At 42.4% G+C, this 28000-nt stretch overlaps 1 protein-coding gene and 1 non-coding gene across 3 annotated transcripts in view; one reads left to right on the top strand and one right to left on the bottom strand.

Annotated features, from left to right (window-relative positions):
- The first annotated feature begins 14849 nt into the window (after positions 1–14849).
- CDK14 (cyclin dependent kinase 14) overlaps positions 14850–28000 on the top strand; it is a 318587-nt gene continuing 305436 nt past the window's right edge. The window contains exons 1-2 of one of the 2 annotated variants that reach the window (XM_057432444.1): positions 14850–15111; positions 21017–21048. In XM_057432444.1, the coding sequence (XP_057288427.1) occupies positions 15021–15111; positions 21017–21048 (123 nt within the window). In that variant the 5' untranslated portion in view covers positions 14850–15020. The remainder of the gene's footprint in view (positions 15112–21016; positions 21049–28000) is intronic. The other variant, XM_057432447.1, reaches the window with a different exon arrangement.
- On the bottom strand, positions 24123–24286 carry LOC130611774 (U1 spliceosomal RNA). Its single transcript, XR_008975314.1, has one exon. It is a non-coding gene; the product is annotated as a U1 spliceosomal RNA (small nuclear RNA).

Below are 28000 nucleotides of genomic sequence, written 5' to 3'. Positions count from 1 at the left end.
CTGAATTTTCAAAGCGTCTTTAGCAATACCGCACACCAGTGGTTACTGAAGAACCAAATTTGAAAGCTTGTTAAAGGGTAGAGAGCAAATAATTTTTCAGAATGGAAAATATGAGCCTTGTGAGTTCCAGGAATCAGTGCTAGGACATCTTAGTCAGCATGGTAGTACTCTAGGGAAGGGGGTATGCAGTGAGATCTCCAAGTCTGCTGATAGTGATGGTGGCCCAGTTGGGAAGAAGTCTGTGGCAAGACCTCACGAAACAGAGTAGCTGGGCATGAGCCTCAATTGTCTCAAGTTGTCTACAATTGTGTAGATAAATGTGAAGGCGAGAGGAAGTTGTTCCTCTTGATCTCAGTTTCAGAATGTAGTACCTTACTTAGAGCCGGTATTTGCTGTGTTAGTGTTTATCAAGTGTGGGGCTTGGGCTAGGGGGAGGGAAAGAAGGGGGGGAGTGAACGAGTTACCTGACTAAGTTTAAACCACGACATGCAGCAGAGGAAAAATGCCATGGTTATGTGATGCCGAACTTGGAACTGGCACTTGCAGCTCAGGAGAAAGATCTGAGAGTCATTGCTGACAATTCCCTGAAATCATAGGGTGGCCAAAAAACTCCTTACAGAATACTGAACGTCAGGAAGGGGATAATGGGTTGTCAGTTTGTTGCTACGCAAAAGTTTTTGCTTTATGAGGAGAGCCTGAAGGGCTGGAGATCTCCAGACTTGATGGAAAGATACTGGGGAAAGAGATAAGTGAAGTTTACAAAAATCAAGCCAGTGGGTAAGACGAGCACAGAATTGTAATTCCACATTACCAGAACTAGGGTACAGTGAAGCTAGTAGGAGATTGGTTTAAAACAAAGTCCTCTTGGAGCTAACTACTGTGGGGCTATGGAGACAGACAATATCAGAAGGTTCAAAATGAATTGCGCAAACTCCTTGGCAGCTAGTTGTCTTTAGTGAAAAAGCTACTGAAAGGACTTTGTGGACTATGATATCTTTAATGAAATCGTGGATCAGACACAGTCCAAGAGGAGGGGACTCCAGAGTTTGCATTTTGTTCCTACAAAGCCTTTGTTCCTTCCTTTTGCCACTGACTTAATTTTCTTTAGAAGCACTGGGTATCTCATTCTAAAAAGCATATTTTGTGGCAGAGCTGACACTGTTGCAACAGACTAGTGGAGTGCTTTGATGCTTTATTTGAACAGCACATGGCCAGAGCCAGGAGGACAAAGGCTCAAAAATGAGCCTGAGCTCATTTTTGGGATGTGGGTTGCTGGTACAGTTGTGCGGCTTTCATTGCCGTTATAAAGCAAGTGGAAGTTCATAGGCGTCTGCGTAGCACCATTTGTCACGGCTGCATTTCTGGTCAAGCTGGTGAGAAGAAGGCTCACTCGTGCCTCCATTTCTCGTATTTTCAAGGCTGCTTCCCATTCTTGTTATCTGAAGCCGTTTGTCTTAACAGTTACAGATGATCCCTTCCATTGTGCAGACAACCAAAGCTAATCTTGGCCTTTGCATGTCAGAATAATGCTAACTGGTAAGAAGCTATTCCGAGAGCAGAAGTCAGTGCCTAAGATCAGGGAGCATTCTGCAAACACAGAAGAGCATAATCTGCTGTAACTGCATCATCTTTCCCTGTTTGTCACTTACTCTATCTACATATTTGCTTTCTTGCTTAAGAGACTGAAGTCCTTCCTGCTTCTGCAGGAACCTCCTATTGCACCTCCCATTTATTCTGAAAGTCTGATTCACACCTGGAGAAATATCCTGTCATAATGTACTGTGACATTTTCACATCTTTCACTTTCTAAGACCTAAGTAATTCTTTCAGTTGTGCTGAGTTCGAATTTTCTAACATGTATGTTCAAGAATTTATTCTCTGTTTATACGTATACCACTAATTTCTGTAAGCTGTGGTCTTCCATCTCTTCTTCTTTTCCGTGGTGTTTCACAGCTGAATGTCTCAGAAACCCTTTTTAAGACTGAGCCATGCCTACATGGCCTGATGCATATTTCTTCATAGAAGCTTCATCAGGCTGTAATGTGCTTGATGTTACCAAAACAGTTCTGGTGTCTTCAACATAAAAAGAACGTGGAACTGTTGGAACAAGTCCAGAGGAGGGCCACAAGGATGATCATGGTACTGGAGCACCTCCTGTATGAAGATAGGCTGAGAAAGTTGGGGCTGTTCAGCCTGGGGAAGAGAAGGCTGCATGGAGACCTCATAGCAGCCTTCCAGTATCTGAAGGGGGCCTATAGGGATGCTGGGGAGGGACTCTTCATTAGAGACTGTAGTGACAGGACAAGGGGTAATGGCTTAAAACTTAAACAGGGGAAGTTTAGATTAGACATAAGGAGGAAATTTTTTCCTGTTAGGGTGGTGAGGCACTGGAATAGATTGCCCAGGGAAGTTGTGAATGCTCCATCCCTGGTGGTGTTCAAGGCCAGGTTGGACGAAGCCTTGGGTGGCATGGTTTAGTGTGAGGTGTCCCTGCCCATGGCAGGGGGTTGGAACTAGATGATTTTAAGGTCCTTTCCAACCCAAACCATTCTATGATTCTAAAATACGTTATTTGTCCCCTACAGCTTATCATGCGTATGTATGGGCATCTCTGTCATATTAAGAGGGTGTTTAAGGTTCAAACATGGGGCCACAAAACTGTGAAAGGAGAGTATCCAGGGCTATCCTGCTGCTGAGCTAGTCCCCTTGTCAAACGTAGAATATGACAGCCAAAGATGCCCAGGTTGATGATATTCCAAAATTGGCAGAAAATGGTTGGATGCAGAAACTCCTCCAGTGCAAGAGGTTTTTGGCTCTCAAAACTGAAATAAGAGTAGAGGATGGTATAAACACCTTCTCCTAGAGAGACCTGGAGAATTCCTTTTTCAGGGGGTTGTTTTTTGACCAGCTGCACTTTGTTCGGGGGCTTTAGCACTCTGCACCAATTCTTAACTCAGCATTTCATCAATCTGTGTGTGTAAAAATGTTACTGTCCTTTTAGCTCATTCCTTTTTACAGAATTTGCAGTAGTTCCGGCTACCCTGTGTTTCTGTAAATGGCATGAAACCCCTAATCGCCCAATTAGAATGTGTAATGATATTGAAAAAATCCCTATTAAACTGAGCACAAAGGAATATTTAAAGAAGCTTTTAATAGTAGTCACTAGACATGATAGTAGAAGAGGGAGGATAGATACATGAGGTTTATTACATGCAGATAACATGATACTTTTTAAAATGAACTTCAAAGGACCATGCACGGTTTATTAATGTAATTACTTATATGAAACATTATCAGAATATAATGAATAAATTAAAAATGTTATCTATAGAGTATGTTATCAGTCTAGTTCTCAGCCTGGAATTAAAAAGAACACAAAGAATTACAAGAATTTAGTTTCTCACTTATTTTCACATTTAAAATACTTCTAAAGCCTTTACCAAAGTGTGCTATAAATCAGATTTAGACAGAAGAAGATAGAAATCTCTTTGCTTTCATTTGGAAGAATACACAAATTCAGTAATGTTTTCAGACACATATTGCTGGATTTGGCAATTTAAACACTAGACTCTCTCCCTCAGAGAATAAAATGTTCAGAAACTATTTGGAGGGGGAAGGGAAATAAATGAAACCTTTAAACTCCTTTTGCTTGCCTATACTTCAAGGTAAGTTTTAGCATGTGTTAACCTTGAGGCAGTTTTCTCCTTTTTGACACTTTCTATATTGTTTTGCCTTGAACTACTTAAAGTTTATTAACATGCCTATTAGTAACAAGCACGCTTTGGCGGGGTCTTCCTCTCCCCTGTGTCAGCAGCAGCAGAGTGGAAGGCCATGTGGTGCATTAGTGCAGAGCCTTCAGCTGGCTGAAAATTAATCACTTGGGGGTGTGTGTGTGTGTGTGACAAAAACACACACACGATGGCTTGATTTTAATTCACAAGGAAAGATTTTTCGTTCAAAAGAAAATATTTTTCTAACTTTGGAAAATATGAATATATAAACTCTGCAATTATACATGAATATTTCAGTCAGAGAAGGTATTTCATGCCCCCAGACCAGACACTGCCAAAGCTGGTGATCAGACAGTCCGATGATAGATTTGGATCCTGAATATGATGGAATTGTTCTACGGTGTTTTAATCACAAGGGAACTGTCATTTGAAGGAGTATGTAATTAGGTTAGGATGTGAAGCAGAAAAAGGAGCCATAAACCTGTGCCTTTTATTACAAATTTCCTCCCTGACATTCTTTTCAGTACACCAAATAGATATAAAAAGATTTTGTCTCCTAGTTGCATCACCTGACAAACTCTTATTCTAAAATACAGATACATCATTTCAGGAAAATTAAGAGACAAAAGTACACTCAATGAGAGAACATACTTGAAACATCAAGGAGCATAACTTGGGAATTGGGACTTGCAGCAAGAAACAAAGTACTGGGTATCTTTTCAATTCATTTCAAACACAGTAAAACAAGTATTCTCTCCAAGCTATTCTTGGAAGATTTATGATAGAAAACTGTGCTCATTTACTTCACGTGAAAGCTGCTCAGCTGGGCAGAAGGCTACATGCAGCCTGAGCTGTTTATCATTACTGGGACCAATGTTCTTGTTGACATCAAACACAGACCATGAATCACAACAGCTCAATTCTCTGATCTATCTATGCAAAGATAGATCATCTTTGGACAACACTGCACCACAGAAAGCCCTGCTAGGTCACTGGCTATCACCCTCCAAGGCTAACCTCTAATCCTCAGTGTAAAAGGTGAAAAAACAGAGTGATGCTGTGGAATTATCCTGTTTCTAGGATAATTAAAAATTCTAGGACAATTTGAAAAAAGCATATTTAGACACCACCACCCAAAGCTGAACTGGGTGAAAATGAGGAAAATGTCCATCCCCATACAATAGCTGGAGCTGCAGAATCAGATGAACCCTCTGAGGGCAGCAGGAGGTCTGTGTGCCTTGCATTCCACTGGAGAAGGATCTGGCTTGTAGTGATGGTTTGAGAATCCAAAAGGATTGACAGTCTGGAGAGACGCAGAAACAGGAGTATCTGCATCATGCAGTAAACAAATAGTGCGAAGTCACCCGAGAGGTATGTATCATTGCTGAGGAGTTCTTTTCTTCACTCTGATGTAGCTGACTTTGCAGCTGCGGGTATCTTCCTATTCCTTGAAGAACTCTGTCCTTCGCCTTCTAATCTGTTTTAATCTGAAGAATATCCATAATTTGTACTGCCTTCTCTTCTGCTTGATAGTTGCTTTTTTTTCTCTGCTGTTGCTCTAGTATGGAAGAGCTTTTTGTGAGGACATGGGTTATTCTGATTTATTGGCTTTCCATGTTTCCCCTTCTTGTTCTCACGATAAACTAAGGTTAAATTTCCATACAATATCAGATTCTTCTATGGCAAAGTAGCTATTGATGACCTGGAGGAACTAGGTGAAAAGGTGGGTCTAAGGCAATAGAGATTTTGTTTCGTTTAATTGGGGTGGAGGAATGAGGGCTTAGTGTCACCTCCTTTGGGATGCTTGGAGCCTGACATGCAATTACGAAAACCTTGTTTTGTGAACTCAGGAAGCTGGAATTATCAGGGTCTTTCCTTAGGACTGTATAACCCATGAAGTTTTTTTCTGAAAGACATTTTTCTTAGCAGGGTCTCTGTCAAGCGAAGCTTTCTTCAGGAAAAATCACCTTGCAGGGAATTTGTCTCGTGAATTGCCCCTCAGGGATCCTTTCCGCTGGCTGTATGCACTTATTTATAGTGTGTATCGCATTTTATAACTGTTACAGATACATCCATTCTGGATGACCCCAACTGCAAGAGGAATTTCAGAAATAGTCCAAATACTTTAGCAAGTAATGAGGGATTAGTTGCTTTCTAAACTCTTACGCTATTGAAGTGAATTACACTGAAAGTCTTGTCATTTTAACACATTTTGTAGGCATCTCCTTATAAAGGAGAAATGTAAAATATGAATTCTGGAAAATGCTATACAAATCAATGAAGTCCTACTACAGTACCTTGTGACTGCTGAATTCTTCTTACATAAATCAGAAATAAAAATGGGAATTAGTCCTGAGTTGCCTACTCATGTCTCATCAGTTAGATAAAGAATTTAGGTGCTTAATTTCAATCTTCAGTTTGACTTGAATGTATACTAGACTTGAAATCTGCGGGTTTTAAATTTGATCTTTAAATTCTCAGTAAGATAAATTTTCAAAATTTACAAACTTTGTCAGGAAGTTGCAATATTGCATATGTCTTGGGATCAACTCGTTACTGATGCAAGAAGACATGTACTAATCCATGTTTACATATAGACCGACAACAATAATGAATTTGATAGGCCAGCAAGGTACTAGGACTTCTTAGTACCATTAAATTCTGAAGCCACTGTGCAATTCTGGCTAGCAGCTTTACAGTCTCGTAAGTCTTCCTCTCTGTGCCAGACTGACTTCGTTCTGCTGAGATTTCAACCTGCTTCTCTGTTAACTCCTTTTGTGGGTCCAGCCTAATTGTCCCAGTCCTCTGTGTTCCTCTTCATATCATCTTGTCACCCACCCCTCTCTGTCTTGCCTCCTTGCCTCCAGCTGTGGTACCTCACAGATGCCTGTTTTGAACAGACTGCTCAGCCCTTAGAGCGCAGTCCCACCCCACTCCCTCCACGCAGCACATCTCCACAGTATTTGTTCACAATCCTATCATCACCTATGGAGAGCTGTATGTTTTAAGAGGTTCTTCCAAGAGCCACTGGGGTCCCAGTGGAGACAGTTGCTATGCAGCACTGGTCACCCAGCACTCAGGCAGTGGATGAAATGGAAGCCAGATAGCACAGGCTACCTGGAGTGAAACAAACTAAGGTGCCATTAAATCTAACGCAGGTGGTCTCTGCTGTGACTAGTTGCTTGTTTGTTTGTTTGTGAAAGACACTTCATTAAAATATCTTGTGTTGTCACCTGGCTTATAGATCAGCTACCTCGAGTTTCCACAGCACTGTCCTGACAGGACTTTCGCAAGTTCTGTAATTAGCTGGTATGCCTGGAGTGCATCACAAATTTAATACAGCAACCTGGACCTCTCTCCTCCTAATTTTGCAGGAGCTCTCACCTTTCAGCATTTACACCATGCATTGTTAAAAAAAAATACTGAGGGAATTGTCACATCTTATTTCCAGAAAGGTCCAGGCTCCTTAAATCTGGCACCTCCTTCTTGTCCAGTGTGGATTTTCCTCTTTCTCCATGCAGCTAAACCCCTCTTCATTTCACAGGTTGGCTGCCACAAGCTCCTAGCTTTCACTTTTGACAAAGGTTCTTTATCCTGCTTCCAAAACCTGCTTTATAGGTGATCTTTTCAGCTGATCATCCTGAGTATTTCTTACCTGCTTTGCTTCTTTCTGCTACCTCTCCATCTTCTGCTGCATTAAACACCCCCACCTTTTCTTTCCTTTTAAAATTCCTAATTGCATAAATCTATGCACTTCTTAAGTTCTGCTGTGGCACCAACCCCTGCCTCTAATTAGCCTCACGAGCTCCTCTTCAGTGGAATTTTCCTTAGAATGTCTTTATACCTTCTCCTGAACTCCTGGAAGCAGGGCTTTTAATAAGCACAAAGCCTCTCTTTCATCTTCCTCAAAACCTCATCCTTCCTGCGAAATATACTCCATAGCAGCCAATTTGCTGTGCCTTGTGCTTCTGACTCATTTTGCAGATGATGGGTACTACCGTTCTCCAACTACTGTATCTACTGTGCAGTCCTCCATTGTAAATTTTGACTGCAACACTTTTGCAACAGAGACTATATCTGCATTACCTACACAGATAGCACTTCTACAAACCTCCTTATCACTATATAAGGCCCCTAAACAGGAACCAGAGCCTATACTGCTACTGCGTTGTAAGAAAGGCCTGGATTAGAGATCTGGAGCACTGATACATGCTGACTCCATAAAGACTGAATGTATTACAAGCTGGTAGGAGAATACTCAGTTGAGATTTTGTGGTACTGGTATTTTATTTTGTGCACTGCTTTGTTACCACAGTGATAGGAAATAAATAAAACTGTTAAGATACAGTTTCTGGCACCCTCCCCCAGCAGAGAGTGGCATGTGGCCTGAACTGTTTTTAACTGGCTTGGGTGCTGATTTTGGGACAGAGCTGAGTGGAAAGAACAAGCAACACTTGAATATATACTGCAGCTGATCTAGATTTTCATGTTAAGAGGGCAGCCCTGCATTTTGACAAAGCAGCCTTTCATGTATAACCCTCACAATTTTTTTTGTATTGTTTTTTGAGGGAGAGTTTCTCTCTCCATGGGGAGCTAACATTGCCATTATGCTCTGTCCTACAGATTCCAGCAGTCCAAAAAAAGGAAAAACAACAGCTGAATAAAGGGAGTCCATCCAATATGCTGCTTCTCTAATGTGCTACTCTAATGTCTGGTATAAGTGATAGTCATTGCAAATGATTAAACTAGATAAAAAATGGGGAAAAAAATCCAAAATCAAACCAAGAAAAACTTGGAGAGATCTTAGAAATAAAGTAGGGTTAACATTTCAAGCTTGTTTCTACAGGATATCAGCATATGGGTTTATAATTTTACACATAGCGCTTAAATATTCACACCCAGAATCAACTGGGGTTGTGTGCCATTGTGTATTCAAAATCATGGTTACCTACTAGAGGACCCTTGCCCATGAGAAATTCCCCATGCCTGTGTATGCTAGTTGTATTTTCCAAGCCGGAGTCAGTTGGGCTTTGTATGCATACAGACACAGAGCTTGGGGCGGTACAAATAGTGCTACAGTTCTGATGGCAGCCAAGGATTTTACTGCAAAGAAAAGTTGTGATGTTGCAATAAACAACCTCCATTCAATATTTATGATAAAACGACATGATTCACACATACTTTTGAGTGCATCTAAATGGATCAACCTCTGCCCTCTTGCTGTTTCATTTTACATCATTTTCATGATAAGAGTATTTGTTGAACATTTCAGTGACTTCAAAATATTGGGATCTGATACCACAGTCGTTGAGGCCATTACATTTTAAATCCCATTTTCCCTCTTACTGGACTTTTATCAAGATGGCACAAGAAAATGAGCTTGTTAAAAGGTTTTCCCACTTACTTCACAGGAACAACATTCAGCATTGATGCTATGTTGCTAGGTAGCCAGGTGATCTTAAACTGGAAAACGTCTCAGCTTATAAATTCCTGCAAATCTAACATATGTATACTTGCCCAGAGGAATCTCTGAGATTACACATTTTATACAGCAGGATATATTGTAAAAGCTCTAGGTTTATAATCAATATTTACCTTACTGTGCTGGTTAGAAGTGTGTAGATTTGTGATACATTTTCTTGATGATTTTTTTCTCTCTGCTCTGTATCTTCAGTGTGTTTTCCCTCCATATGTATGTACTAGGTCTGGCTGGGATGGAGTTAAATTCTGTTCATGGCAGCTCATACAGTGCTGTGTTTTAGATTTGTGACCAAAACAACGCTGATAACACCCGAATGTTTCAGCTATTGCTGGCGAGTGTTTGCACAGCATCAAGGACACCTCCGCTTCTCACTCTGTCCAACCACAGAATAGACTGGGAGTGCACAAGAGATTGGGAGTGGACACAACCAGACAGATGACGCAGACTGTCTGAAGAGAAATTCCATGCCATGTAACAGCATGCACAGAAGTACAACAGAGAGGAATGGACTTGAGGAAAGCTGTCTTTTGCTCAGGAACAGGTTGGGCACCACTTTACTGTGGGAGGTGGTGAGCGATTGCCTCTGTATCACTTATTGTTTTCTTTGTTTCTTCTGCTTCTCCTTTGCTTATAAAATTATCAACCCATGAGTTTTCTTCTGTTTGCTCTTACTTTTCTCTTCTGTTCTCAGGGTGGGGGATGTGAACCAGCAGCTGTGCAGTACTCCGCTATCTAGCAGGGTTAACCCACAACTCTGTATCATGGCCAAACCAGAAAGAGCTTGTACTTTCCTAGAAATTAAAGTGTATTTGCATTTGCCACAAGGAAGCTGCCTAACAGAGACAGGAACTACAAGCATCAAAGTTAAAGATGCCATGTTCCACCTGTAGCCATTTCATCCCTGATGTGATAGTATAAAGAACAAAACAGCAAACAAGTGCCCCCACATGTTAGTACATGAAATAAAGTGACCACGAGAGGGTACTAGAGATGTACAACCACGTGTTGTTCATCAGGTCACCTCTACCCAGCAGCTGGCCATAGGGCACCAGGAAAACCAAGCTCTTCCTGTCACATCTTTGGAACCATGTGTGTGAGACCTAACTTATCCCTTCCTACCCCATGGGGCAGGGTATGGCACGGCTGCTAGGCTGGAGAAGCAACATCTGAGCCTGTTTGCCCCCCATTCATCAGCAGGGATGCACAGAATGTCAACAGGGGAAATCTCCACATTTCATAAAACCTGGGATTTAATAACAGTGACCAATAAGGCAATACATGATACGTCAGCTCCGAGAGCTTTTTGGGGGATCAAGTTATGATGTGGAGGTAGATTACACAGGTGCTATTCTGTTATTGCCAAAGTTTAATTTTTATCACTAATGCGTTTTGCTAGTAGAGCTTAAAGGTCATGTCCCTAAGGATACGGCACCGTTTGTTAGCAGAGCCTGTCTTTCTCTTTGGGTAACAGTCATCTTGGATTGAATATTAGTAGAGGACAAATGAAAGTGATATTGTGGGGGTAGTGAGAGGAGGGGGAGTGTTATGTGGCTTTACATCCATCTTCATCACTGGAGGGTCACAAAAGGATTGCTGTGTTAACAAGCAATACAGCTCCCAGCACTCGGGTCCCAGATGCTGCAGCAGAGAGTATGCTGCATCTTTTCAAGGTGAGCAGACTGGCCTAACAGAGAACCTCTCCAGCCAGCGAGATTTAGGAAGATCTACTTTATAATGGCAGCAGAAGGCCTGGCAAGACTCTGTTCTCCCTGGAGAAGCTATGCAACTTGTTTCGTCCCTGCAGAGAGCCTTACTGCTCTCCTTGGGCAAGCCACTTACTCTGCCCACGTAACACTCCAAATCAACAGCATTAGCTACCTCTTCCACAAACACACACTGCTTGTTTATGTGCTCCTAAGGTTTCTGAAATTCAGACTCTTGGCCCAGGAATGTAACTTAAGTGTGCTGCCTCTCAAGAGCCCCTACGGAGAAATATTGAAGTGGGGGGGGAACAAACACTGGGGTTAGCGAGAGCTCAGACCATATAAAATCACTCTGTAAAATCAACAGCAAGTGCCCTGAGACCTGGAGAGTGCACAGCTCTCCATCACACCCCGAGCCACCATCTGCACCACACATCATGGATTTATTTTTTGTCGTCTCATCTTACCCTGCAAGTAATGAATAGGGCAACCGTGGTTGCTCCCTCTGCAGCAAAGAGGCTGCTGGCACACCCTGTGCTCCAGGCCCATGACCGCACTGCTTATAGCCTCAAACAGTAATGCTCTTTTACACAATAGTGAACAAACTGCCAGCTCTGCTGTCTCCTCTTCTTGAGAAATAACAAAGCCAACCCACACCTCAGTAAGTAGCATCTAAATGATGAGGCTCATTGGCATGGAGGCAAATGTTTCCTTGTTGTCCAACTTGCAAGTGATACCTTGCCAAATATTTTTCCTGCACTTGATAACACTTATATTTGCAGAGTGATTCAGCATGACTCAGTGGCAGCAGCAGAAGTCAGGATTTGTAGTGAATTTGCACCAAAGCAAGGCAAGGAGATACTGGGGTCATGAAGTAACAGCAAGGAGGTTTTTATTTAGGGTGTACCTTTAGGGAGTTGATGTCAGAAAGGATGCTGTAAATAAAGTGGCTGGCTTTTTATAATCCAGATGCCCCATTAAATGCAAACATGCTTTTTGGTAGAGGCTTGTGGAAGAAGGCAGCAAAAAGCAATCTCATTGAGCATGTTTTTCATGGTTTCCTTTTTTTCCTTTTTAATACCACAAATTACAAGACTAAAATATAAAAACAGAACTGAAAACCTGCCCCTACAAGGAAGTCAAATGTCAGCATCAGAATAGCTGCTATCTCTGTGGTTTGCTAATTGTGTGTTTCTGCTTTACTAGTTTCCTGAGATGGGTGATGGAAACAGAGAAGAAAAATAAGAACCACTAGCTTATGAGCTTAATCAAAGCTACAAAAGTGATTCCACATTCCTGAATTCAATGAATTTTCAACACTAGTGCCCTTGGAAACAGAAGAGGTTTGGGTGGGGAAGAGAACAAAAAGGACTTTAACATAAATATTTATGTCAAGTAAAGACCACCGAGGGCAGAATAACAAAACTGCAGTGTGCGGTTTGAGGATCTGTGCACAGCTTCAAGCTCATACTTCCTCTTAAGGGAAGTCTGTGTAACATCTTTGTTACACGGATGTTGTACAGTTTTCAGATGATGAGGCCGGGGTTTCTCTCACTGGCACCACAGTGATGATGAATTTAGGCAAAGTTTTCACTGATTTAAAAGACCCTGACATATGGTTGTAGATCAGTCCCAAGCAGCTACAAAGCCAGATGCTTGTCAGAAATGCTAGGTTGCCTGTCCTTCTGCCAACGAAAACTGAACCCACTCTGGTAGCCTGGCAGAGGCTTGACCTCCACAAGTGATAAAGCCATAGTGTGTCTAGAAATAGGGGGAAAATGGGAATATTGTTCCAAATGCACTAGGTGCTAGCATCTAGACTAATTCACTAGGTAAAACAACATCTTATCAGTTAAGCATGGTTAATTACAGGTTCCTCAGAAGCGCTCAGAAATGATATCCCTAATTGCTGAAAGCAAGCTGCAGAATGAATTATAGCTGTGTTGGTACAAGTCTCAGCCAGGCAGCCTGTCATGAATGGCATGCACAGAAAGTGCAAAGGGCCCAAATGCTGAACTCATTTTCAGCTGCTGGACCAGAATATTTTACTTATGATGGTGGCATTTCCCTCTCCACTGAGAACAAGATTGCTCACCAATAGTAATGTCAGATTCTAAACAAAGATCAAACTATCAATTATTATTAAGGACTTAAATGTCATTTTTTTGCAGTGACTGAATAAAATATCCTTAAGCGGTTGTGTCCTTCCTCCCTTTCTCCTTCCAGCCCCTTGTCTGTTTCTTTGTAATTTTTATTTTTCCTCTTTTCCCCTGCATTGCTCTCTGCAACGTTTCACTTCCCACCCTATCTCAATTTCCTTCCATGGTACGACATAGCCAACATGAAAAATGCCATTTTAGCTCCTATTTCAAAGATGCTAACAGGGTCAATGTGATTCATGCTTCTGAAAGCCTTTTTTATCACACTGTCTGTAGATTCAGGGGTTGTGCATAAGACATTTTACCAGCATTTATTGTACCATTCCCCATTACCTTGAATGTTATAAGAAACATGCATAAGGACCTTTCCAACTGAAACCATTCTGAGTCCATGATACAGTAGATTATAGTAGATAATAGATTTCCACCTTGAGATGCTACACACTTGCCACCCCTCCTGCATTGTAGCAGAAAGGTTCAAACTCGGAGTTTAGAGTCGCAGATGGCTTGAACCCAGTTTACCTCAACACTTGTCCAGACAAACGTGCTTCTAAAATTGAGTTAACAACTCTTAGCTTGGACACCGCCTAATCCCAGTAAATTGCGTTAGGTAGCCTCATTAAAACCCAAGTTCATTTTAACTAGATAGCATGCATTGAAATACAATTTGAACCACACAAAGATGGGCTTTAAAATGCGCTACCTAACATAGATTGCTCTCAAAAAGTACCTACTTTCAGACTAGACACGGCCATCCATCTTGATGGGTTAAACTGATTTATTTTTCAATAATGTTGCTTCAATTGAGTTAACAAGATCAAAAGCTCCCAACACTCATTAACTTGCAGGCTAATGCACTCGAAGGCATATTATCTGGCTGTGCTTTGAGATGTAAGTGGAGCGGAGCCCGGGTTCCAAATTGAAGGGCTGGGTGCGTACCTACGGCAAGGTGCCCTTTGCCCACCAGCCTCACCACAGCTACCGGGGTTCAATCCCACCCAACACCCACCCAGGAACTGCGCCGGGAGACGCCTTCTTCCATCACCAAACCCACACAGCTTGCACTGGCCTTCACAAGCCGTGGTCCAAGGGAGAGCAGGGGGCCCTACGCCGCCGGACACTGTGACTTCTGCCGGCTCGGGGGATAACGAAGCGCATCCCTATGAGACCGCGACGCAATAGCGTGGGGAACCGTCCCTCTGCGTGAACACGGTGTGCTCATGGAACCGCAAGGGCCGTTCCCTGCTGTCCCGTCGTAACGGCTCCTGGCGAGTACCGCCACAAGCTCGGGACGCGCCCGGAGACAGCCCGCGGCCTCCGGCCCGGCCCCAGCGCCCCCGCCTCTCCTCGCTGTTGCTTCTTGTGATGTCCGCCTCACTGCGGGAGCCGCTCGGGGAAGGGCGAGAAGACCGCGGCTGGGTCCCCGGGGCCCGCAGGGCCCGGTCCGCCGCCCGCCAGCGCGGGCTGGGCCGGCCGCCTCCCACGCCCGCCACTGCGCGGGGCTCCCCGGCCCTCCCAGGCTCCTCCTCCTCCTTTCTCTAGCGCACCCTCCTCCCTTTCCTCCCTCCGCCGGTACCCGCAGCCTCTCGCCGGACTTTCCTTTCACTCGTCTGTCTTCGGCGCTGCTTTCACCCCCGCCCCCCACCCCTTAACCTCCCCGCCTGGTCGGGCTCCGCCGGGCAGTCTGGGGCAAGGCGGGCGGGACGGGGCTATGAGCGGGGCGGTGGTGGCGGGGAGCAGAGCAGCAGCAGCAGCAGCAGCAGCCGCCGCAGCCGAAGCCTCCTCCGCGGCGTAGGGCTCCTTCCCCGGGCGGGACCAGGGCTCTCCCGCTGCTCCCGGCGGCTCCCCGCGTGAAGGGGGGAGCCCCGGCCCCGGTGCGAGGGGTGTCTCCCCCGGAGCCAGGGGAGCGGGGTGGCGGCTGGCGAGCAGGGGGTTCGCCCCCCCCATGTGTGACATGATCGACTCGCAGTCCGCCGAGAAGATCAGCAGGATGAAAAAGTTGCGGAGAACTTTATCGGAGAGCTTCGGCCGAATAGGTGAGTCCCGCACCGGGACCGGGACCCGGACTCGCTCTTGGGACCCCGGCGGCGCTGCCGAGCGCCCGGGGAGGGGTGTCCCGCCAGCGGCGGGGCGGTGGACTGAGCGCTGCAAGGCTGGATACACCCGTTCCGCCCCCGAAAAAGCATTTACTGGGATGAAATCTTGGGGAAAGAAGAGCTTTTTCCAGGCAGTGCTTGTGCAGGCCAGGCAGCGCTGTACCGGCTGCGATGAAGTTAGCCCAAAATAGGCTAGAGAAAACAAACTGGAAATGAGAGTTGGCTCGCGTGCCTCCAGTGCCAAGGAGAAACCCTGGCAAAAAGCAGCGGTTATTTGCGTTTCTTTGCAGGTCTAGTAATTTATTTTTTGTTCTGCCTGCGCGTTGTGTTAAGTTGGGGCATGAGATGCTGAGCAGATAACGGCGGCCCAGCGCTTTGGGCGGCCAGACAAAAGAGGTCGGTCTGTCTGTCATCAGCTGCGGAGTCGGTCGTTGTTCCACTGGTAGATACACAGCACGGGAGGGAGTGATACCGGCACGCTGCTGCCGGGCGGGTTGTGTCCCGGTATCGCCGCGTTGCATTTGGTTTTGACACCAGTTTATTCTGAAGTTGAATTTGCTGCTGAGAACAATGGCAAAGAGTTCTGGTCTGCTCGGACTGGTGTGTCTCTTGTCTCTGGCACACTGTGCCGCCTAATTCACTGTTTAAAGCCTGAAGTCCCACTGACAGCACCAACACGCTGCTAAGCAGGGGAGAAGGTGCCTCAGAGGAGGTGTGAGGTACCAGAGGGCTGGCAGCAGTGCTGGAACGTCGGGAGCGGGACCAGCAGCCCTCCGTGAGGGCCATTCCACAGCCCTCGCCCATCCGTCATCCCACTGGGACGTTTTTCCTTACAGTCGGTGCTGCTGGCAGATGCGGGTCAGCTTTCCGAGCTGCTTTGTCCCAGTGCGAGGATGTGAAATGCTCGTGCTGCAGCCATGGGCTGTGTGGTATTTCGTCCTCCCTCCACAGCCCTACCAAGAGGTGCCTTAAAGTAGTGGGCATTACAATTTTTTATGTGTTGTGTGCATTCGGTGTATGACCTTTAGCTTTCAAGGACTGCAAATTTAAGTGTAGGATAACGTTGGAAATCAGGTATCCTTTACTGTCCTACTTCAAGATTTGAAAAGCCTGGGAAAAGTTCCTTCCTATGTGTAAACCTGGGAGTTTCAAGGGTAAATGCCAAGTTTCAATTGTGAAGTGAGTGTCAGTCATGGTTATGAAGCTCGCTGTCCCCATATGAGAATAGTTTTCACCTGTCATCAGTCTTGAACTTGTAAAATGCGTTTAACTTTGTTTGATTAGGAAGAAAGAAAAAGCAGTCATGTGTTTGGTGTGTCACATGTCTATGTGTGTGTGTGTAGACACAGAGACACACAAGCCTGTGCAAAGGTTTTACTAGTGGTGGAAGTCATTAACAAAGAAAATATTTTGAGTGAGGATGCTGCTTTGTTGCAACCATGACAGCCCCCTTAGTGCCTGTTAGGGATCAAGGCCCCTCTGGCTGGTAATTGCTGCACATTTTAGTTGGCTCTGTTGGATAATCATCTCTTTTTGTCATTTTTCATATATTAAACAACCGTTTAATTTCCTTGGGAGCTTTGGCCTCATTTTAGGCACATAGATTGTTAGGTCTTCCAGCTCCTCCAGTTCTTTGTGCATGTGCACAGAAGTGTAGGAGTATGGTCGGGTGCCTGGTTTGTTTGTTTGTTTGTGGTTGTGGTTTTGTGATTAAAACTCAGCTGCTACCAGTAGGACTGTTCATTTTAGGTAGTCTAATATTTGTACCATCATTCTGGTAATTGCACTTCGAGCAAAAAACCCTCTAATTAATCAGTGTGAGGTTTGAACATCGTGCACTCCCTGATACCTGAGCCACAGATAAGGCCAAGCAAAGCAAGAAACTTTTAACTTGCATACCAGGAAATCCTCCGTTAAAACACATGCTGTATTTAACTCATACTGAAATGAAGGAGAGGAAACTGAAACCTCATTAGTAAAAGTGTTTCTGGGTGTTTGTCATTCTGGCTTTAAAGCTCATTTTAGAAGAGCAGGTTCTTTAGTGAGATCAGCAAATTACTAATTTAATATGTATCTTACCCGGAATTTTGTCAGTTATCTGCTGAGTTGTGATTTATAAATAACAATGATGATATTTTAACTTTTCCCTTTTTGCTGTGATTCATGTGTTTCGTAAGTTTAAGCACACAATGCAGCATTACGAGCATAATCATATAAATGGTACAAGAGCAACATGGTGTTCAAATCGAGTAATTAGCTAGTCAAACCTTCAGTAGGGAATATCTGATGGTCCTTCTTGAAATGTTCAGGCATTACTAGGCCTCCCCTCATCTTAGCAGTATTCCAGCTGCCAAATACAATTCTTCTAATACTGCAAGACTCCTTTATTTTGATACCAACATTTATGTTAGCCTCTTGGGTAAGAATGGTGGAAATGAATCCTGACTGTCATCGGCAGTGGTGTTGTTTTTGCTAGGGTTTGCAGGCTGACACTCAATAAACTACCTTTGAGGCCACCTTCTCTCTGCAAAGCAATCCTCTCTATTTGAGAGGCTGTATCAGCAATGAATTTATAAGGTGTTTTATTTATTTTACAGTGTGCTACAGTATGTTAGGTAATGTTTGCACCTATTTCCCCAGCATGTTTAGATAAAACCAGCTAGTTATCTCTTGGGCACAGGAGAGGGCCATAGGGTGCTAACAGCAGCCTCAAGTTAGACTTGACCCATTTTTTTAACTGTGAACTGATGCTTTCCAACAACTGTCAGAGGGTGATGAAGACCTGGCTCATCCTGCAAAACTGTGATCTGTCCATAGCTGTTGGAGTACCTACTACTGGAAATATTTATTTTGCTAAGGTGAAAGATGTGACATGTGAAACTGTCCATCCCTAACCCTTTGTCCTGGGCATTTGCTTTGTGCTATTTGCAGTTCTGGTAAAGGATGATATGGCACCGTGGTGTGTTGGAGGAAATGCATATGGCCTATGGTGTTAAACTGAAGTTTATATAATAGACAGGGTTGCTTTTTACTGCAGAAGTTATGTGCTCATGGTTCTAGAAGAATCTTCGCAGCTAAGGCACCCTTTCCCCTTGCAGAAGGTTTCTGGTGTTTCAAAGAGTGTCTCTTTTAAAATTTAGCTTATCATAAAGAACTTTTATTACTAAGAATCTGAAAAATGTACAGAATCCTTTTTATTGATAGGTTTCTGGCAGCCTATCTAGTTTTATACAAACATCCAAATTAGTTTAAAAATTCTGATTTCCATGCTTACATGGTGTGTTGTCCATTTAAATGAACACATCAGCAAGTATGTTAACCAAGTTTTAGAGATTCGGTTGACACACTTTTTATTTGAGTATTTAAACCTTTATTAGGTTTGGTTCTTAGTGTTACACTTTGATAATTATGTAATTAAAATTAATAATAAGTAATTTTATAAAATTATCATCCTCTTTTAGTTATGTAAGATGTTCTTGGCTATGCATCTGTTGACGTTCATAAAGTACCAAAATCATATTCGAGATCTCTTCAGCTCATGTCACCATATAACTTCTGCTTTCTTATGCATTCTCTAATCAAAAACTAGCACCAAGGTAGGAATGAAGAAAAGAAGGAAGGAAAAAAAGAAAGAAAGAAAGAGAGAAAACATTGCTGAGATTACTCACAGTGCTCTGAAATCAGTCTGTGGCCCTTCTGAGCATCCCTGGTCTTTGTTACTAGCTCCTCACTAATACAAAGGTTATCTCCACTCATCTCCTCTAATGTAGACTCACATAGCTTGCATACCTGAGATAATGAGAAGCTCATTTGTAAACAGTTTATTTTTTTTTAAAGTTCAGCAAAGCTTTTTTTTTGTGTTTTTTTTTTACTGTTTAAGAAAAAAAGGATTGCTTAGATGAGAAAAAGATGTTTATAATACAATTTGTTGTATAAAATATGCTGCTTAGATGATTTCTTTAGAGGATGCTATGTAGTGAATTAGTTCAGAGTGAAGTTATTATTAAACAGAATCTGATTAAATAAGTGTCCAGAACTCTTGTATTGTTATTTTTGGAGATTCTTACCCCCCCCCCCCCCCCCCCCCCCCCCCCTTTTTTAGTCAAAGGTAGGACTTACAGTAATGACAAGGCAAAAATACACAATAGCTCACAGATACCTGTTTCTTGTTCTGTTACACTGTAAATTTTGTTTAGTTATCTGTTGTTTGGCTGTTCCTGGAATGTTTCAGTCATGTGAAAATCTTGTGATTTGGTAAGGGAGAAAAGCTTGTCAGCATGCCCATGGTGTGTCATATACCAATTTATAGCATGTATGTCGCTGTAAACTGAAAGGTAACGATTAAATGTGTGTTCTTAAAAAGGGTTCCACAGGTTGTCTTTCCGTCTTTCTCATTTAATTTCATTTCCATTCTATTTCATTTCATTTAACTTCATTTTTTTTTTTTTTTAATGTCCAGGCTCATAATTCTGGGTCCTTGGGATTGGCAGTTTGAAAATGTTTTGCCTAGCCTTCAAATCCATCAAAATGCAGTGCATGATGAAAACGTACAATGTGTGCCTCAGATCTCCTCAGCAAAATCCCAGGGTTTGTTGTTGTGTTACTGAGCAGGAAATCTAAATGAGGATTTATGAAACAGTAATGCTTAAAAATTTGAGGGAAGACATGTTTTGTGTTCCAAAGAAATGGGAATTTGAAAGCAAAGGAAGGCTGAACCAGCCCTGCTTCTGTGCATATGGAGAGCCAGGATTTGTTCTTTGCTGCCTGTGGCAGAGGTTGTGGAGGTGCAGCACTTTTTGAAGGCAGAAGAAGCATCTGAGAGAGAAAATAAACTACTAGAGTCTCAATGCGCAGCTGTGCTAGGTGCTTAAGTATTTATGTCCTGCAGAAATAAATGTGTTTTAAGAAACATTACACTGCTTAAGTGATGAAGAGGGAGCCTTCTGGGGAAGCACTGCATGAGCCGTATGGTCATTCAGATGACCTCCTTCAAATTGCAAACCTTCATGGTTTAAACTCAAAAGAAACAGTGCAATCATCAATGCAATGGTTTGTCTTATTTTAGCTCTTCATGAGAAGTAAACGAAGAGCACTTTCAGGTCATGGTCTGGCTGTGGTGTACAGAGAAAAGAAACCAGTCTGACACACTTCAGTGGAGATTTGGATAAACTAATTTGCTTTACGTTTCAATAAAGATACCCAGTGTACTAAAGGAACCATATTCATCAGCTTAATCTTTGCTTCAGAATTGCTCATATCTTTATTTTCTTGCTTTCCTACTTCACATGATTTCTGCACTGTTTTTCTCTTTCTTGTTTGTTGACTAATTGCTAGTTAACAGTGTAAAAAAGTAAAAAAAAAATCTCTTGTGTAAGTCATATTGTAGAAAAGAAAAAATGGGAAGAGAAAAAATAAAAAGAAAAAAGCACGCTACAATGCATACTATTTCATAAAAGTTTAGTACTTGACAAGCTGAATACATGGTTGGGTGTTTATTATACTTTTCCTTTTTGTAGTTCAGTCAGGCTCTCCATAAAGTGGATTCATGCTCAGTAGGAATTAAAATAATAATAAAAAACCCTTGCAATCTCTTATTTCTTTAACCTGAGAGGATAATATTTTTCATAAATATGTAAATTCACTTTCTTGGAAACACACTGTGCAGTCCTACATTCAATTTACAGATTCAGATTTTGAGTTTAAAATTGTTATTCATGCCAGCCTGTTCTTTCCTATTATAACAGAAAAAATACTGCTCTGTTTTTTTTTTTATGGTGCTAGTTACTTCATGCACATTGAAATGCAGTACAGATAACTATTTCTTTTTTTTCCTTTTATTTTAAAGCCTTGAAGAAAGAAGATAGCAGCTTTGATGAGGTAGGTTAAATATCTTTGTACCTTATGTAGGCCAGGTGTGACTAGTATTTCTCACTAAATGCTAAAAGAAACCCATAGGTAGTAATGTTACAATGTGCATATGTGTTAATACATGCATATTGTTTGAATGTGTTTTCATTTTCCAGATGACTTCCAGATGAATCTGTTGGTTGAAGGCTCTGAATGGGATGCTTGGGTTTTGTTGTTGGGTTTTTTGTATTTTTTTTTTTTAAATCTAATAAAACCGAATGTTTTATAAAAATTGGTTGTTTAAAAACATTCAGTGCAGAGAAATGTTGCATGCAGAGAAGATACTTTATAGAACTTTACTCATGGTAATTCTCATCATTGTAAGCCTGTACTTAGTGAAATACATTAGTGAAAATACATCACTCTTGAGAGAACACCCTGAGTGAAGTGCTGCTGCATTGGCTACTTGCTGTATATGTAAACTGAGAGAAATTCTTCTTATGAAATAAAAGTAACTGAACAGCACCACAAAAATAGCAGCTGGCTGTACTGGTAAAAGTGATACTTGATTATTCAGTGTAGTCAGTTTGGGCTCCTGACCTTTCTGTGATATGATTATGTGTTAATTTCTAAAATACGTTGCTCACAATTTGTGCTTGCTTTCACTTATGCTAGGCTTTGAGAGGTCCAGGTCAGAGCAGGTTTATGCAGGAAGAGGTGTAGGTCTTGGTGTGATGACCTGTCATACTGTAGTCAATGCTTGCCTTGTGCTTCCCTTTGGCACCATAGCTTGAAGCAAGTGGTGGTATTTTCATGTGTTGATGTTACGCTTCTGGCATTTCTGCTTCCTTCTTCATTGCATGCTGTAAGCTTAAATTCTTGGCTGATTACACTGAGATAACTGCTGTGTAATGCCAGATTCTAGAATAAATAAATTATGATGTCCTTGATTCTAGATCACATCAGGCTTCATCTCTTTCTAAACAGATCACACTGAGTTTCACACCTCTCTGCTCCTATTCAGTTTATATATATATATATATAAACTGAATATATATAAATTATGTTTTGTGCTTTTCTGATGAGTGTTTCAGAGAGCTTTAACTTAGCTTGACCCCTCTCAGTTCTGGCGTGAAGGTCCTGGGGTCAGACTCTGTTTTCAGGAGCTCTTGTCAGATCATGCAGTGGTCCTGACTATTGTGTTTCTCTTGTAACACTGGTAGAACTTGATTCCTCCTTAAGAGTTACACTCTGCAAATACATGGTTGGTGGACTCTGAATTCTTGTTTTACAAACCATCTGTTTTTGTCTAGTACTTTTCTCTGAGGGCTGCAGTGCTATGTCTTTGCTATAACCTACCCAGTAAGTGCCTTGTATTAAATTTGATACAGAGTTTGGAACCATCTATTAAAAATGCTGTCTTACGAAGATGGCAGTTTTTACTGTCCCTTTCCCTTACCCAGGATTATTTAGCTACAGGCTGTATATATTTTCTTTAAACCTGGCTTTCTGTTTGAACAGGAGACAACTTGAGCAAATTTGTATTTAAATTCAGGAGGATGGGAGAACGAATAATTTTCTGAATATGTTTTTAATGGAATCTGGCAGGTTGTTGATGTGAGCTACTGCAGAGGCAATAAGAGAAGGCTAGTGGGAAGGGTACACAAAAGAATTTTCTTCTATCTCCTGTAAATAGGGAAGATGTAAGCGGCGAGGAGAAGCAGACAGGCCAACCCAATATGGGTGATAAGCAAACTTCTACTTTATTTGTGACGCAGTTCACATATATATAGGAGTGGTATTCAGCCACTCCTTCTTGGCACAACAGTATTGGTTAGCCCCACACAGCTTCCTCCACATTCTCCTCCCATGTCCAGTCTCCGGTTACCTGTGGGGGCCACCCCCTGCCTTGCTCACACAGTCCTCCAGGGCTCTATGGTCCTGCTCTTAGAGTCATTCTGCAACAGGAAGAGCTTGATGTGATATTAGCATCAATCGGTTCCATAGTTTTAGGTAACATTTATTCTAAGAAATGAAAGTGTTCTCTTCAAACTCAACACAACAGTCTGTGGTGATTATCTAGCCTAGTGTGAATCAGAATGGGCTGTACCATGTGTCACTTAATTCCTTTCTTTTCAAACATCACAGTATCACAGTATGTTAGAGATTGGAAGGGACCTCGAAAGATCATCTAGTCCAATCCCCCTGCTGGAGCAGGAACACCTAGATAATGTTACACAGGAATGCGTCCAGGCGGGTTTTGAATGTCTCCAGGGAAGGAGACTCCACAACCTCCCTGGGCAGCCTGTTCCAGTGTTCCGTCACCCTCACTGAGAAGAAGTTTCTTCTCAAGTTTAAGTGGAACCTCTTGTGTTCCAGTTTGTACCCATTACCCCTTGTCCTATCATTGTTTGCCACTGAGTAGAGCCTGGCTCCGTCCTCGTGACACTCCCCCTTTATATATTTATAGACACTGATAAGGTCACCCCTCAGTCTCCTCTTCTCCAAACTATAGAGACCCAGCTCCCTCAGTCTTTCCTCATAAGGGAGATGCTCCACTCCCTTAATCATCTTCGTTGCCCTGCGCTGGACTCTCTCCAGCAGCTCCCTGTCCTTCTTGAACTGAGGGGCCCAGAACTGGACACAATACTCCAGATGCGGTCTCACCAGGGCAGAGTAGAGGGGAAGGAGGACCTCTCTCGACCTACTAACCACCACCCTTCTAATACACCCCAGGATGCCATTGGCCTTCTTAGCCACAAGGGCACAGTGTTGGCTCATGGTCATCCTGTTGTCCACTAGGACCCCCAGGTCCCTCTCCCCTACACTGCTCTCTAACAGGTCATTCCCCAACCTATACTGGAACCTGGGGTTGTTCCTGCCCAGATGCAGGACTCTACACTTTCCCTTGTTATATTTCATCAAGTTACTCCCTGCCCAACTCTCCAGCCTATCCAGGTCTCGCTGGATGGCAGCACAGCCTTCTGGCGTATCAGCCACTCCTCCCAGCTTAGTGTCATCAGCAAACTTGCTGATAGTACACTCAATTCCCTCATCTAAATCATTGATGAATATATTAAATAATACCGGTCCCAGTACTGACCAAAAAAATAGCGCGAACGCAGTCCCCCACTACCACAAATTATGCAGTCGAGTTTCCCGCATTTGGGGAAATCGCAGGGGTCAGCACACCCGGAGTGCAAGGGATGAGCCTTGCCCTGGGAAAACCACCTGCTTGATCATGGTGTCTCCCCTGCCAGGTAAGTTCATTCTTCAAATCAGAAGATAAACCAGACTTTATTAACAACAGCATAGCTGATTGTGATGACACAAACTTCTAAGGGAGACAGACTCTGAGCAGGAGTGGGCACAGTTTTTGGTCTCAGAAGGCTATCCTGAAAAACACTACTAAGACCATACCATCACAGGACAGGATGTAGTCTTCTGACTAGTATATGTGGTATTGCTATATCAGGGATGCAGTTAGGAAGAGAGTTATGATGACAGTAAGTGGGAATATCAAATGAGACAGAGAGAGAGGAGGTAGTTGTCCAAACAGTTTTACTTCAAATTTGTAGGTCTCCTATTATGGAAAATGATGTAGTCAACTATTGAAACAGACTGCATTTAACAAGCAGTATGTTCTCCCTGTACAGTTAATAAAAGGATACTCATGGTGCCTAAAGATGCTGCGTATCTCTTCCCATCGTGTGTTTTCCCTCTCCTGGAGGGAGGTTGGTCTGTGAAGTGGAGCTTGGGTAGTGTAGGAATTGTCACTTGTTTGTCTGCTGTTGTGTTGTTTAGATTGAATATTGAATGAAAAAACTCTTCTGTAGATGATGATGGTCTCTACTTCAGTCCATGAGAACTCTGGAGCTAATTCATTTTTATTCACTAGTAGCCTGTTTACCTTCCTAAGATAACATCTTCCAGAGACTCATGTGAAATAAAAGAGTAAGATCCAGACCGCTTTTTGTCTAGTCCTTAATTTAAAACCGCAAAGTAATAGTGTGCTTTTTTTCCTTTTGTCACACTGGTCACATTGTGGAAACTGGAACATGGACCTAGTCTGGTACCTACTGGAATCAGCAGGAAGATTTTCAATGGTTTTGGTGTTTTGTGGATTGGCTCTGTCTATCTTGAAATATCATGACTGGTGGGGGAGGCTGTTCTTTGCTGTTTTCACAATTAGTTTACATGAGTGGGAGAGAGTAAGGCATCTTCTCCTTGTGTCCTTAAATGTTGTTACCTTCTCTCTGAAGAGAGAAAACTGTAAAAAAAACAGGAAGGAAAAAAAATAAAAAAAAGAGCTGCCCTCCTTTTCAGAGCGCCTAAATTTCATTCTCTGAGTGTAGATTGTGGCACAGAAATCATCTGTTTCATTCTGTCAGGCAAAGAACTGGTTTTCTACTCTGGATACCAAGATAGAAGATAAACACCCCTGAGGAGTAATGCTACATGCAAAGAATCATCTATAAACAAACATTTGGCCCTTGAGTGAACATTTTATTTGTGCTCCAGTAGTTTGTCAACGTTTAGATTAATAACTTCCAACTATGCAGGATTGGCTTGATGTCTTTGGACTGTTAGTGTAACAAGTGTCATCTCTGTCTTACAATGATGGAACTATTTTCGTTTTCACTTAAATGAATGTGATCAAGGCCAGTAACGTGGCTGAATGCAGCACATGTGTTGGAATGACAGCCAGTGTTGATGATGTGACTAACCTCATTGCAAGGCTGGTAACCTGTTCCTTTGGATAGCTGCTTGCTCTTATGATTTATTTCTAAATTATTGTCATTCAGTCTCGAGCTGTTGGTTCTTGTTATTCTGTTGTTAGTGGTTTCTCTAAGAACTTATATATATATATATATATATATATGCACACTAGATACATTAATATCTAATGAAATCAAAATGGAATAATCTCAGACTCAAAATCAATATGAATTGCTGTGATTATTGCTTGTTACGTGGTGAGTATTGCTGTTGTTTAGCTGTATTGTAGTGCTAATTTTGTCCAATATCAAGAGCACCTTTTTTTTAAGACCACTGTCCTTGGGAAATTAGGATAATGTGATTGTGCCTGCTTGCATACCTGATATTGATCACCTACTAACTTTGAAATTGGCCGATACTAGACACCTAGATGCTTGGTAAAAAAGCATGTGAGCTGGCTGAGTTCTTGGTAATACAGGAGAATCTGATTGGAGGTGTTATGAATACTCTGACCTCAGCAAAATCCTTAATAGTCATCTACTCTTACTATGTTCTGAGTCTCCAGCTCTACAGAAGCCAGATTTCATTTATTTCATTCATGGAATGACTTTTGTGTGTTTGAAATGAAAGTGTGTGAAAGGGGAGGGAGTTTTGCCAAGTTACTACTTAATTCTGTGCTGTGCTTGCTCTCACAGTCTCTTGTTCTTCTCCCTTCCCCATCCCTCCCCCACCCCTAAAGGCTACTTCCTCTGTGGGATGTTGTCATGAAAAATGTCTTGGTTTAAAGGACATCAGTCTCTGAAACAGAACTTGCGTGTTAAAGAATTTGAGGAGTTAAAGGGAAAGGTGTAGCTGGAAAAAAGTAGACCTCTGTAAAGAATGAACAAGAGGCATTTGAATGCAGTAATGCAGGAGGCATGTAAAACATTAAATAAAAATTAATTTTTTTTTTTGTTTTATTTGTAAAGCCCCTTAAGTAGCTTGAGGGAGAAGTGCATATAGGAACTATAGCTATGGAACTATATATTTACCTTCTTCCCCTGCAGGAGAGTATCTGTGTTACGGGAGATGGAGGGGAAATCTAGCCCTCATGACAGTCAGTGTTACATTTTGTAGGATCTTGGAATAAACATTGATTATTTCACTCCTGGAAGACTTAAAAGCTGAGTCTGGTGTGTGACAGACTTGGGGAAAAGCCTGTGATACAGAGGATTTTGGAAGACTGCTTGTCTGTTATTCCGGGGGGGGGGGGGGATTGATCTAGATACAGTAAAATCATTACAAGCCATTGCTGAGCTGTCTGCTTTTTGATGACTTTGTTTATATTTAAAAACCAGGAGACTGGTGATTACTGAACTGCTTTATGTTGTGATGTGTGGTATAGTGACAGGATTTCCCGGAAGTGGTTATGGGTAATAGTTACAAATTGTCTGAATATCTTTGAGCTGGGTCTGTTACTAGTGCTGAGAAATTGGGTTTGACTTAGGATATGTGATGACTTTGGTGCAGTTCTCGACTGCTTAATGCTGGGACAAGCTGGTAGTGTGTGGCTATCAGTGGTGACATGTAACTGAAGGCTGTTGGGAAAGAGCTGTTAGAAGTAATGCTAGAAAAATAAAAAGCCTGAAACTGAATTGGGAAAACAAACAGAAGTATAGATGTCAAAGTAGTTTCTAAATAATACCAGGGAACTGGGTCAGAAAATCTTCATCTGGTGGTGTAAGTTACTTTACCAAATGTGTACAAAGGTAGTTCAGGTATCTTGAGAAATGAGTCTGCTCAGATGGATGTCACAAAGTCATTTTCAACTACTTAAAAGGAATAATTGTTTCCTCTAGATGAGAACTGGTAATGCTGTTAGCAAATGTGGTTCAGGTGAGTCTGATAATGAAGAGTATGGTTGTAAGAGAGCGAATACTGCCATTCTGCTGGAGTGTGGCAGTTTCTTACTGGATCAGCTGTGAGACAGATGTGCCTTTCATTGGTTTGTAATAATCTGTGGCTTCTGAAGGCTTAAAAAACCCCAACCCTTGGACAGCCTTCCTTAATTTCTAGAAAGTTCTCAGTATTTATAGGATGACTAGGGATTCCTGTCACTTCCTTGCTGTGTTGCATGTGGAGGAAAGTTGAGTTCTGGAAGACATGAGGTCTAGGTGACCACAGTGTGAGCTAGTAAGTAATCGAGAAGTGGCAGGAAAGCCAGCAAGAAAAATTGACTGTGAAATGACCGCTCTGTTATGTCCGGTTTCAAGGCTTTGAAACA

Source organism: Pezoporus wallicus, unplaced genomic scaffold, assembly GCF_028554395.1.
Source record: "Pezoporus wallicus isolate ANWC-B61680 ecotype Strahan unplaced genomic scaffold, APGP_CSIRO_Pwel_v1 scaffold_2584, whole genome shotgun sequence".
NCBI classification, from domain to species: Eukaryota; Metazoa; Chordata; class Aves; order Psittaciformes; family Psittacidae; genus Pezoporus; species Pezoporus wallicus.
The sequence above is the reverse complement of the archived record's forward strand: the minus strand, read 5'-3'. Positions and strand labels throughout refer to the sequence as shown.